The sequence below is a fragment of the Nothoprocta perdicaria genome, unplaced genomic scaffold (assembly GCF_003342845.1).
Source record: "Nothoprocta perdicaria isolate Ctin4 unplaced genomic scaffold, notPer1 scaffold_81, whole genome shotgun sequence".
Lineage (NCBI taxonomy): Eukaryota > Metazoa > Chordata > Aves > Tinamiformes > Tinamidae > Nothoprocta > Nothoprocta perdicaria.
Genome location: NW_020456099.1, coordinates 3,242,717 through 3,255,862, shown reverse-complemented (window position 1 = coordinate 3,255,862; position 13,146 = coordinate 3,242,717). Strand labels below are relative to the sequence as shown.

Here is a 13,146-nt window from a genome sequence, read left to right as displayed (position 1 = left end):
GGCTTGGAGTAAATGTGTTTTTCCTTTATGGCTGCAGTTAAAAGCCTTTGAAGATGTTTGGCTAGGCCTGACAGGAACTACTTCTTCCTCAGCTGTTCAGAGCCAAATCRTGGTGGAGGGGATTGTTGATCAGCAAGAGAAAGTAAAAGTAGCTGCTTCCAAAGGAAAGGGGTGTCTGCGGTACTACATGGGCTACCTGAAAGGTAGGTGYCTTCGCTGGCATGGTGAGGAGGAGGAGGAGAGGCTGGGTGAGGAAGGTGCGGTGTAGTGCCAAGGTAGCTCACTTGCATGGTGGGTCAAGCTGTGGCCGTTTGGATGCTGCTGCCAGTGACTCTGGGGTGGGTGAGTGACTGACACTGGCTCTCATGTATAGTGTAAGCGCTTTGGAAACTTCAGCACGAGGAGCAGCAGCACTCGCTAGAAAGAAGCCTGCCAGTCTGGCAGCTTAGAGAATCATTTTGCCTGCTGTAATTTCACTGTTTTCTGTGCAGCAGCAAATCTCTATTTCTAAAGCATTTGCAAAGAACACGGAGAAAATCACATAACAAAGCTACGCTGATTTTCTCTGATTTATCTCTAGGTTTTCTCTACAAACATGTAACTCTCACGTACACTAACTGAACACCTATGTAATATGGCTCTCAAACAATGTCTGTTGATGTAGTTCCTGTAACTGAGGATCCCTTTTTCACTCTCCAAGGGGATTTAGAGGAAGGAGTGGAAGTCAGTGCTTGCTCCTCTGTGCAGCACATGGCTGCAGTGAATGCCTATCTCAACATGAATGGTGAACGGCAAGAAAAGCTGGGACAGCTGATCCTAACAGCTGCTAATGGAAGTTTGAGTTTCTTGGCTCATGGATGTGGGGATTCGCTTCTTAAGGCTGAGGTGAGACCCTTCAGTGGCACTTAGGTGTGTGTGACTTGTCCAAAATACTGTTTTGTATCAGTTTCATGGAGCACCTTCCAGACGGGTTTCACTTGTGATTTTTGGCGAATGACCAGGCAGATGGGAGGATCTAGTAATTCTTAGTAATATTATCTTTTGCTTTGGTATAAAAAGATACTATTATGTGAATTAAAAGGTTCAGCCATATCTAGAAAGCTGAGGAAATCTGGGAGCCTCTCCTAATGTCTGTGACCTCTTCTCTGCAGAGGTTAAGGCGAGCAGTAGGGGTGGTATTTTGCTGTGTTGGCTGCAAAACTAAAAGTAGAAGCCTGCAGAGTCTTCAGAGTCTTTCATCCTTGGTCTTTTTTGTTCCTATTTCTAAGTAATGAATGATGTGAAGGTCATTTCCCCCAAGCAACCAGAGGTCACCATGGATCTTTACTAGCATTTAAGCTAGTACAGACTCAAAGTATTTTAGACCCAGCACAAGCAGTTTTAAATCATAAAATCCACATTTTTGTTCATCTTCTTACAGTATAAACTTAATGAAGTTGGGAGACTTCTGAAAGCCAAACTAGTGGAAAAGATGACAAAGGTGGATGGATATGCATGGAGACTCAGGAGATCAGTAAGTAATGAGCAGTTTGCTGTCAGCATCATAGGACAACCGTGTGGCACGAGATGTGCAGCCTTACAGGATCTGTGGAGCTGCTCCAAGACGCTCATCCAGTGTTAAGTAAGAATCACTCACGTTATATGCAGTTGTCTAGTGACTGAAACATCTAAATGGTTCATCCTTGGTTCTCCTGCTGTTCGTGTGTAGACAAAAAGCACATTAAAAATGCTCTCCAGCTGACCAAACCCTGAGGTGTTTGGGACTGTCGCAGAATGGTGCGAGCTCTGCTTTTAGAGACTTGATGATATCAAACCTATCTTTGTTCCTGATAAAACTGATAGTTCTCAGTATCAATAATGGGACTGTTTTGAGGTCTACAGTAAAAACATGACATCTTTGGAGATCCAATCAAAGGAAAAACATGCTGCAAAGATCTGTTTGTGATCGCTGCATATTTTGACATCTCTTTTGGGAACCCCTGTAGATGCAGCAAGTTGGTTTCCTGTCTGAAGCAGCTGTCTGGCCTTGGAAAGCCTTGCAAGAAGCAGCAGGATTCCTGCAYGGTGTGGGCAGAGCTGCCGCCCGGGTGTGGAAGCAGAGTGGAATCAGGGAGACGCTGGGAAACAAACTCCCACTTTACCTGGATAAAATTCAAGACGTTGTCCATCAAATGCAGAATGAATTGCAAAGTAAGCAAAAGCCGTCCAAGCTGAGCAGAATGGCTGCCCAGGGAGAATGACAGGGGCAAGGTTATGGGGGGGGAAGGAAAACTGAGTGTAAAAGAGGTTGAACAACATARAAGTTTCTATTTTGATCCAGCAAAAAAATGCTGATGTAAGCTCTTAGCTCTTCCTATTTATAGGGAGGGAACTTTGATGCAATGAGCCTCTGAGTAACCTCAGTGTGACAGCCCTTCTAATGAAATAATTGAGAGGAAGAATTGTCTTTGGAGTCTGGGCTCTGTCAAATGAGGACAGAGCCCCGATTCCCACGCTGGAGCATTCCTGCTGGCAGTGCCTTGGCAAGCACGTCTGTCCTGAGGGCTCTTCAGAGCCCTCTTTAAGTGTTGAACGTTTCTGCTCATCAGAYCTCACACAGGCTTGGAGTGTTTCCTCCCCTACCCAGCTGGCCATTAGCTCACTCATCAGATGGGCTCTGGTCCATACTGGCACCATTTAGGGTTGGCTGTGATTCACCCTTAGCTTCCATTCTCACAGCAAGAGTAAAATGTCACTTTGTATCACAGATCCCCACCAGATTCTTACCAAAAGTGATGATTAAGAGATGATTAGTTTGCTTCAACTGTCCTGTTATTCCTTATTCTTTGGCCAGGTGCAGGCTGTGTGTGCAGCTCCAAGGGTGGCTTACTGCAAAGTGTTCCTTACATTTATTTTGAAAAAAAGCACTGCACGTACAGTGCTTGGAATGCGAGTGATCAGAACTAAATGTCTTTCATTAACGGAATGTGTTTTGCCCCAGATCCATTGGCAACTTTGAAGGATGCCTACTACGATGTAACGCTGAAGCCACTGGATGGGGTTTGGCGGCAGAAAATAGAGGAGTACGTGGAGAAGGTCCAGGCTTTTGTGCCCCGGGTTGTGAAGGATGTTTGSCTATTGGAACCAATCCGGGTGGCAATACGGGCTGTGAAAGCAGGCCTGGATATGGTTGGTATACATCGTGTCTGCGTTTTAATGGCTTAAAGCAAAGGCCTGTGAATTCAAGTCTCAGCTGTGGAGAGATGGACAGATAGACCTATAGATAGATCTAGCTAGGGAAATTAATAGAAACCTTTAATGAAGTTCCACACTATGTGCACTCTTTTACCTATGTGACTTAATGCTAGTGCTGTCTTGTGCTTTTTTTCACCCCCCCCCCCGACCATTTATGAGGATTCTTAATTGAAGCTATTGTCTATTTTGTGTAGTTCTGCAGRGCCAGATACCCTCATGTGCTCTCAAGTAAAACCCAAACTAGCCCCCAAATACTGTATTTTTAAAAATGATAATCTTCCCACATAAAAGCAAATACATTGCTCTTGAACCATCTGGCCTGCTTTGACAGCAGTGCTTTTCCAGCTGGAGGACTCGGCTTTGCTACTTCCCACAGAAATGACAACAGCAGTGGCCAGTCGTTCACGTAGCTGGTGCTTTCCTTGCCCAGCGAGGAGGGACGATGATGCCAATCAGTAGAGTACGAACAGGATTAGGCTCTTCTGGCTGTAGTGAGGAGCTTAAATGATTTATCGTGGTACTGACCATACTGACAGAGATTGCCATCTTTTGCAAGCTGGTGTAGTACGTTAAKTCAGTGAGTATGGGTACACGTTAGTGGTGGTGTTTTGGGAAGAGTGTATTTCCCTGCACTGTTTGGTGTGGTGGTGACTAATGTCTGTTCTCTGGGGAACAAGGTGCTACCYGTCAGGCAGCTTTCATCTGCAAGGGATGCTAAAAATGTTGTTTTGCTGAATGTTTTGTTAAAACTTGCTGGTGAGTATGAATCTGCTCCAAAGTCACATAAGAGTCAGTTCTGTAATCTGCTTTTCTCACTTTCCAATAGGCCACACATCAGATGCTGAGGTGGGCAGAAGCCACAATTTCGAGAGCCGTAAGCAAGATACGGAAGCCCTTACTCAACCTCTACCRTTTTTCAGCCAGGTAGTTTTTTGTTTCTTTAGGAGAAACTGCTGCTGTGTGTCTTTATTCTCCATGCCAGTGTAGGGGCTGGGGGTTCCAGCCCATTCTTTGCTTTGGAGCTTTTGCACYGTAATGTTCATTTTGCTAAGCTACCTGCATAGCCTGTGTTTCAAAAGCAGATGTCCAGCAGCAAACAGAGCAACGGTAGCTGTAATAACATGGCCTTATAGGGCATGCTTTTTTGGCAGATCGTTCTTACCCACAGTAYGTCTTTATTTCGCAGTTCTAACTGGCTGCAGTTCTGGTGAATATTTCACTTCCACATTTCTAATAATAAGTAGAGCAGCATACTGTGAATCAGCTTAGCAGATAAGGGCACATGCTGTTTTGTTTGTATTCCATAGGAACTGTTCAGTGGCCATAAAACTTCCAGTACTTCCTAAAGCAGACCAGTCTCTGGACCTGGCAAATATTACTAATTATCTCATTGAAGAGAAGGTAATGGGACCTCTGAAAGACTTCTACAACATCAACATAGTTGCAGAGTATTATAGATTCAAACGGAGGATGATGGAGAGTCCCTTTGAACGTAAGCCTTTTCAAAAGTGCTCTTTTGTAGCTGGATCTATTTCCACTCRGTTCCGAATTCCACAATGTAATGTCAAATAGCAGCTTACATAATCATTTGTCTATAAGCATCATGTCTAGTATTATCTATAAATGTTAATCATATGTCCTGCTTTGGTTAAAGCTGACTTGCTAGCAACACTCCTCTAGTTAAGAATATTCATTCAAATATACAGACATTCTGCAMTTCCCTATGTTGAAATCAGCAGGTTGAATATATTTGTCTTATTTATCCTCTTGTAGTTGGGTGTCCTTGTTCAATGCCAGTCATACCTTTTGCTTCACCAAATGTCTGAGTGTTGCGGTGAAGTTGCTCTCCCACTTTGGAAAAGGTGCAATTACTGCTGCTGACCAGGGGCAGAAAGCTAAGCCCTGCAGAGACAGCCCTGCAGATCAGCAAAGCCCAGCTAATGCTGAGGGCTGTGCTAGGAGTCCCGACTGCCGCTGGGGATAATGGATCTTCCACAAAGAGACATTTGGGGTGGCTTCCTTCCAGGAAGGAGACACTGCCAGTACTTCCTAGCGACCAAATATTCAGGCTTTATCTCCAGAGCTCTTAGGTGCAATTATCTGCTTTGGCTGTTTGGTTTTTTGGGGGGGATGCTTGTTGYTCCTGCTGTCCTCTGAATAGGAATGTATAGTGTGTGGTTGGAGGCAGTGGGGGAGTATCGAGTAGTGTCATTGTAAATCAGGAGATTTAGATTATTCCCTTTCTGGAGGAATTTCTGTTGCGGAGCAACTTTTAACTAACTTAAAATGTACTCTTGGCTTAGAAAAATATTTTAGGAATATTACTGTTATRGCAAGGAAGCCTGACAGTTCCTGCTCAGTGGTCAATGACTGATGTTTGCCTTGAAATGTCTTTATCTAGATCACGCTATGTTARTAGGGAGCAAGCATCTTGTGACTTTTGATGGAAAAATTTATGATTTGGCATCAAAGTGCAGTGTGCTGCTTGCCAAGGATTTTGTTCACAATACTTTCACTGTAATACTGAACCAGGAAATTAATGGCTCAAGATCACTGTATGTGGAGATGAACCAGACTGTGATCGATATCTACCCAAGGCTGAAGGTAAGAGGTGATGGTCAAGAAGTCTTCCTTTCCGGACCAGAAATTAGCTTGCCCAAAAAGAGGGAAGAAAAAAAAAAGGGGGCGRGCACAAATATTGATCAGAAAAGCACAAAGAAGTACTAGAAAGTAAGCAGTTTTTAATAAGGCCTAGTACCACATCATGAAATAACTCCCATAAACAGAAGCCCTAACCCAAGGGCTGTTGCTTTTCTCTCTGCTCCCTCAGAACAAGGGAAGCTCTGTGAACCTTTCAGCTTTCCTCTTACATGGTCAACAGAATGGCAGGAGCAAAAATATGGTGAATAAGCTGGACCCATAGTCACACCTCATGTGGGAAGCTTTGTGCTTCCCTGCTTTCAGGAGTATCCCACAGCCCATTCTCATTTCCTCACTTGGAAATGGGCAAAACTGACACCTGCCAATCTGCTAGTCCATAACCAAAAGTAGTAACTCCCACTGTAACATACTTGAAATATTTGAAACTGTATTTTCATTTAAAACAGATGTCCAAGATACATAACTCCACCTTTATGGAACAGAACTGCCAAGGAATGGATCAATCCCTTGAAAAGTATCCTGCTGATTCAAGGAGAGAAACCACCAGGATAGAACTGTCTGCTCAGGCCGGCGTTTCCCTCTCGTGTGACGTTCGCTACGATCTCTGCACTGTCACCCTGGCTGGATGGCACCACGGTGAGGAGCAGCGATGCCGGCCGCTTTGCTCCTAGCGCACACGTTGTCCCGCGCTTCCTTTCCCTACCTTTGCTCACACAACCCTGGGAACCGGCACCAGGTGTTGCCACGTACTGTCAGCACAGCCACACAGCAGAATAGGTCCTTGTTATCTCCTCAGAAGGCCCAGATGGCCACAGCTGCCAGTGCTGCTTTAGAAAATTCCATGGTGTGTGGCAGGGCCTCATGTCCCTGTTCTGCATTACAGCTGAGCTCTGTCACACAGGATAGTCAGCCCAGAGAYGGCATCTAACACTTCCCCGTGGCTGACTGTAACCACGCTTACTCTGTTTTAATCTCATTCCAGGTATTTCAGCTGGGCTTTTCGGTACCAATGATAATGAGGCAGGGAATGAATGGATGCTTCCTAATCATTCCCTCACTGACAGTGTGCAGGAATTCACACAAAGCTGGCAGGTAACAGGCTGAAAGTTTGTGGGGGGTTTTGTTTGTTTTGTTTTATTTTTCTGTGTGCGTTACCGGTGGAGCTGGAGCCTGAAGAGCAACGTAAGGCAAACTGTTTTGGCTTACCTGAAGTATGTAGTATCTAGCTTTAATTCATCTATATACTTTGTTTTCCTATCATAGAATCATAGAATGTCGAAGGTTGGAAGGGACCTCAGAGGTCATCAAGTCCTATGCTTAATGAGGGGAAAAAAGTTCTACATATTTATCTGCAACTGATTTGGTTATTAGCCTGCATAAAAGGGCTTCTTACAGCTACCTTTGATAAATAGTAAGATTCTATACCTCTTTGCTTTAAAGAGACTTAATTCATGGAACTTACCAACCAGGGGAAGAGAGATAATCTAAATGTAAAAATGTGCACCCGTACCCATCAGTTTGTGAATACAATTGACCAAGATCAAAACGTGGCCTTGCTGTGCTCTCAGGCTCTTGTGATAAGTTATTTATTCCTCTAATCTCTTGAAACATGATTTGAGAATCTATTCCAAAAAGAAGAAAAGGAAAAAAGAAGCATCTTCTCCTCACTCACTCAGGTTTTACGACTCCAGCTTCTTGCATCTTCTTGAGAAGATGTCTCAATTCTGGGCAGAAAAGTACTGCTATTTTTCAACTTTACTTCAGTACTTCAGCTAAAAAAAAGGATGATACCTTCAGGCTTCTTGTGTCCTTACTTGCCTTTGGAGAGTTATGTCTAGTGATTTTTCCAGATGATATTCCTCTGGATGCTGGGATGGGACTGTGCTGTGGCTGACTGCTAGTGRGCTTGCTGCAAACACTAACTTCTGCTGCATTCCTGCCTTCTTTCATTCTATCTAGTGGTGAAACGCAGGCACCTAATGCAAAAGTTGACTAGAAATAATGATCAATTAAAAGCAGTATATAAGAAACTGCGCACCATAAGCAAGCTGGGGAGGCTGCCCCTCGTTACGTGGCTGATGTCAGAGCGCTTGCGCTTCCACTCTCGATGGGAACGTTTATTGTCCGCCCCGCAGCATCTCGGCAGTGCCGCACGCGCCAGGGAGAATTTATAGATGACTTCAGCTGAACTCTGCGCTGCCCGTAGTCACAGCCCATTCAGCGGGGGAAAAAATATGTATTAAAAAGATTGACTTGCTGATAATGTATGCTTTTCATACATCATTAAAGCGAGGGCCAGGAATACAAATGAACCAAGTCAGGAATTCATAGCGAGTCTTAAACTTTATCCTAAAGAGGGAGGAAGAGAAGATATGGCAGAAATAACCAGTTCAAGCAGCCGGACTGAGCCGTGCTGATAAAATGGGTGCTTGTGAACAGCCTTTCTGAACAGACCTTTTACTGCAACTATATGTGCTGCWGAAAGTAAGGAAGCAACCAAGTGAAATCTGGCCAAGTAGCTAAGCCTGAAGGAAAAGCAGTCACTCCTGCACTGTAGGAGTCGAAGCCTGCACTGACCTACAGACCCACCTGGAAAGTCACTACCAGGAGTTTTATTACTATTTAGCCTACATCATGTTCTCCGCCTTGGAAATAGTCAGTGACGTTCTGGTTTTACAAAACCRGCTGCTGTACAAATTGAGGCGGTTATTAAGAAAAGCGAGTTTGCAAATATCTGATCCCTTCAGGATGAAGTTTATGTGGATGTTAAACTAACATTTTTTTCCCCTTAATTAAATTACAGTAATTTGAATTTATATTTTTCTAATGGGTCTTTTAAATCTTTTTGGCATCTAAAGAAAGGACTGATAATAMATAGTAAGCTGCTGATCCAATGTACAGTCAAAGTAAATCAAACCCACTTTAGCCAGTGCAGCTCACTGTTCATGCTGTTAATATTTTGTATCCTCAGCTCTTGACTGGAAAGGTAAAGGACATGACCTGAACCACATACAACAAAGAAGTCACTCACGTTTCATTGACTAGAAATGCTTGTAGTTCTACAGACCTTCCGTTACACATTTTTCTAAAGCCTTCTTGCTATATATGACATATTAATGCCCCAGTGAGGATATACAGATTTTTCCGCCAACAAAAAGTTTTACTAAAAGCACAACTTTAATCTATCATTTATAAAGAAGTCAAGCTTGCAAGCCAGCTTCTTACAGTGTCAGCAGCAACCCACCAAAATACTTTAATAACAAAATCAATAGAAAAAGGAAACAATGGCTGTAATCTATAATACTTATAAGCAAGATAGATACTTTGTTTCATTTATGAAGCTGGGGCAGGCTAATGAGCAATAAAGGTGATTCAGAGCAGTGCAGTGACCTGCAGGTCTCTTCCTCCTGCAGACTCACTGTGTTGAACGTGCATTGTGATGTTTAAGAAAYAATGTTGCTTGATGCTGTGTTCCCAGGTGCACAAGTGCAGTCCTGTGCAGAAGAAACAGCAGCCATGCGCTGCTACGGATAAGCAAAATGTGTGTGAAGTGTTTTTTAAGGCAGCTCGCTCGCTTCTGAGGAACTGCTTCAAAGTTGTAAGTACAGCTGGGGCCACCAAAGGACTACCTAAATGCCCAGGCACCATAGTGCTAAGCTGTGTGCATTGATTATTGCAAGCATTGAGTTCAGAACAATAATCCAGAACTAAAAAAGTGTTACAGCACTGTAAGTAAGGCCCCTGAGAGCTACCAAGTATGGGGGGATATGAGTCTGCAATGTGGAAAAATAAGTAAAAAATGGAAATCAGTTAAAGAATATTCTGTGAATAGAGGGAGGAAATGAACAAACAAGCCCAGACCTCAGTTTTCAGCTCTTGCCTGTTCTGATTTTTCTCTTCACATCTGAAGAGCAGGTGTCTGCTGGGAGAGGACCCCCGTGCTCTGTGTTACCGCCGAGCTGAACAAAAGCCCTTTGTGTTTCAGGTGGACCCGGAGCCGTTCTACGGCATGTGCGTGCGCGGCAGCTGCGGCGCGGCGGCGCTGGGCGCAGCCTGCAGCTCCGCCGCCGCCTTCGTCCATTTGTGCGCCCGAAACCTGGTCCCCGTGGGGATCCCTCCGCAGTGGTAAGTGGCGCTTCCTTACGTCCCCAGGAGACAGGCTGCATTGCTCCACTACCATGTTGGCTGCATTGCTCCACTACCATATATGATAGAAGATCAAGATCACAGGGAGAAAATCAAACTAATAAAACTGACTATACATATAAGCAAAAAAATGATTCTATTCCTGGAATTCTTCCTCCTCCTTTTTCTTACCCTTTATGCTAGGAAGGACACTGTAACCTCTCTGATTCATGCTCCCTAATGGCTTTCTTATTTCCTCCTAATTAGCTTTGTAGAAGAGGTACATACTGGCAGTGTATTAACTGATTGTCCTCTTGGGTTGTACTTTTCAGATAACATTTTAGTTTTCTATCTGTTTTTTTAAAATCTGAATAATTTATTTGGGTTAATATAATCAGTAACTCCTATARTATAGATAAACCTTCACACATATACACACACACACACACACATATATGCACAAATATACAGACACACAAACTCTTTCGCATTTTTTTACTTTTCTTTCTAAATAAGATGTATTTATTTTCAAGCTTTTCCTAGAATTCCAACACGATTGGTAACTTATTAATTTTAATGCAGTTAACATCAGTTAGCTTTAGCTCTATCTTCTGAAAGTCTCTTTAAAATGTAAAGCAAGCTGGAAAGCCTAAAACTAAAAGCAACACTGTTGATAAGGAACCTTTTGCATTTGTAGTAATTTATTGCTTTGCAATTTAGCTTTTGGCCTTCCTGTCGGTATACTGCAATGAARTTCAGATCTGGGTGGCTTCTTGTAGGTAATAAATATTTTAAGCTCCARAAGTTTATATAAACCTACAAATATATGAACATGTTCTAGATGTCCCTGCTTGAGCAAGGGGGTTCAACTAGATGATCTCTAGAGGTCCCTTCCAACCTCAACCGTTCGGTGATTCTGTGTGTAAATATTTTTTTTATTTGAACCTAAATATTCAGTTGATTTTGTGTCATAAGCAGTGTTAGAAGAGCTCAGTGGCCAAAAGAATGAAATCAGCTAATGCTGCTAGTTTACATTATTGCATTTCTGAGGAAACAGAGTGGAGAAGAGCACGTTCCTAAGAATAAGCAGGTATCTTGGGAATACACATGAATAAAAATCTTCAAAACACGAAACCATTATTCTTCTCAGCTCCCTCTCTGCATTCAGGTTTAGACACTGCCTTCCAGGTAAGCTGTGCGCCAGCTGAGAAAATCCTAAAGTTCATCTTTGTGTGTGAGGGAGGATGGAAGGRCTCGGGGAGACATGAGTTAAGTCTTCAGTTATGTAAAGATGCTGAAGAGAAGGAAGCGCTAACACACCCAAACTGCAGTAAAATGAAATTAAGTTGGATACTGTGAAAGAGTTAGTAACGGTCAGGCTAGTCATCATTGTAATAGATTACTGTGTCACACGGTGAAAACAAMAGCTGTATCTGAGAAATACTTCAGAAAAGTACTTTTTTTCTCTTTATGACAGTGTAATTAGTTTATTAAAACACTTTAACGTGGATTTCATCTCTCTCGTTTTAGCTTGAACTTGTTCTAAATGGCAGAGAGCAGCCCCAAAGAAGGAAGACCTTTCAGCATCCAAAATAAACAGCAGACCAGCTAGAAGCAGCAGTAGGAAAACCAGCTCAAGTGATAATGTGTTTTAAGTGCTATGACTATGAATATAAAGAACAGTTCCACACAGAAGAACATGAGACAGAGTAATAATTTCAGTACAATGACAAGCAACTATAATCAGTCAGAAGAAACTGGACATGAAAATACCAATTAATTACTTAAACAAATGCTCCCCTTACACACGGCCTCCCTATTTAGTTGCAAAACTGAATGCAAAACTGCTTCCTCATAAGGACCGAGCCATAGCATGAATACACTTAAAAGAGCAAAAAATTCTTTTCCCCACTCAGATTAGTGCAAGTGGTTGCTTTGTGAAAGCAGCACACTGGCTTTAAAGCTGCACAGAAATGCTCTCTCATTCTCTGGAACTGAAACTCAGCTATCAGTAARTTCTGGAGAAATTGACCTGTTTTCCAGAGAAGTGCCCCAACATGCAGGAAAGCCAAGATAAAAATGACATCACTACACAAAAAAAAGTAAAACATTTACCATTTTCGCATTTTTTTCCTAGTTGATTTTTCCCTTATTAATGTGCACACTGTTAAGAGAAACAGCCTTCTTAGTATCTCTTTACCAGTTTCACACTCTCCCCTTGTGTTTTTAGAAAATCTTCTCAGAAGTCAGTTTACATGCTGGGAAAAGGTAACTTACACCTGTCTTACTTTCACGTAAGGTATTTATAGATATCCTACTGTAAGACTACCTTATGAGTATCTCAGCTGTTCAATTATTTTCCATGTTGTGCTGATTGAAAAAAAGCAGCATAAATGAGGCATATTTACACACAGGTACTACCAGGAATGTGCTTATTTCTCAGTGAAAGGTAACATCACAAAACCTCCAGCTACTTTTGCGTAAGAATACTTACAAGTTGTGAACTGTTAAATGATGGTAATTTTTACTTGTTTCCACTTGTTTACATTTTTACTGATAATTTGTAATAATAAAGTTGTCCTGATCCACAGAATTAGTGTCTGAGTTTTAAAACTGCTCCTATGAAAAACTGTTTATAGAGACAGAAAATAACAGTTGGCCTCTGTTATCTGTGCTATCCAGTCACCATTTTGTAGACAATTAAACATACTTGGACACTTTTCTTGATTACAGCTGAAGCAGCAGTGTGCATAGCACCTGATGATGGCAYAAACATAAGCTCCAAAACATCCAGGGGGTATTAGTTATTTTTTCAAGTATTTGGCTGTACATATTAAGATTTGGGTTTGTACCATAGTTCCAAAAAATTTACTGCATTCCCCAGCTAAGAACCAAGCCATCCTTATACCTAGCACTTATCTCATGGCCGCGTTATCTCCTGGCTGCAACTTGGAGTGCACCTCTATTTGCAAACAGTTACCAARTCTGTCTGGAGCTACAACACCAAAAGAGAATCAGAACTGATGACCTTTATGCTTTAAAAGCTTAAACACAGTCCCTTTATTCTCTCTCAAAGTTAATTTTCATATGCATAATATGTGCAAAATCTCTTTGAAAAAAAACCAC

General features: G+C 42.4%; 2 protein-coding genes across 2 annotated transcripts in view; both read left to right on the top strand.

The window, feature by feature from the left end:
• Positions 1–1,858, top strand: part of LOC112958172 — a 17,238-nt gene extending 15,380 nt beyond the window's left edge. Inside the window, exons 20-23 of the mRNA XM_026051979.1 lie at positions 38–203; positions 701–885; positions 1,421–1,513; positions 1,796–1,858. Of these exons, the coding sequence (XP_025907764.1) occupies positions 38–203; positions 701–885; positions 1,421–1,513; positions 1,796–1,858 (507 nt within the window). The remainder of the gene's footprint in view (positions 1–37; positions 204–700; positions 886–1,420; positions 1,514–1,795) is intronic.
• On the top strand, positions 1,653–10,024 carry LOC112958171. The gene is made up of 8 exons (XM_026051978.1): positions 1,653–2,190; positions 2,981–3,168; positions 4,061–4,158; positions 4,542–4,726; positions 5,636–5,838; positions 6,342–6,531; positions 6,878–6,987; positions 9,881–10,024. Exons 1-8 carry the CDS (start codon positions 1,986–1,988, stop codon positions 10,022–10,024), a joined length of 1,323 nt encoding a protein of 440 aa, XP_025907763.1. The 5' UTR covers positions 1,653–1,985.
• Positions 10,025–13,146: the final 3,122 nt, after the last annotated feature.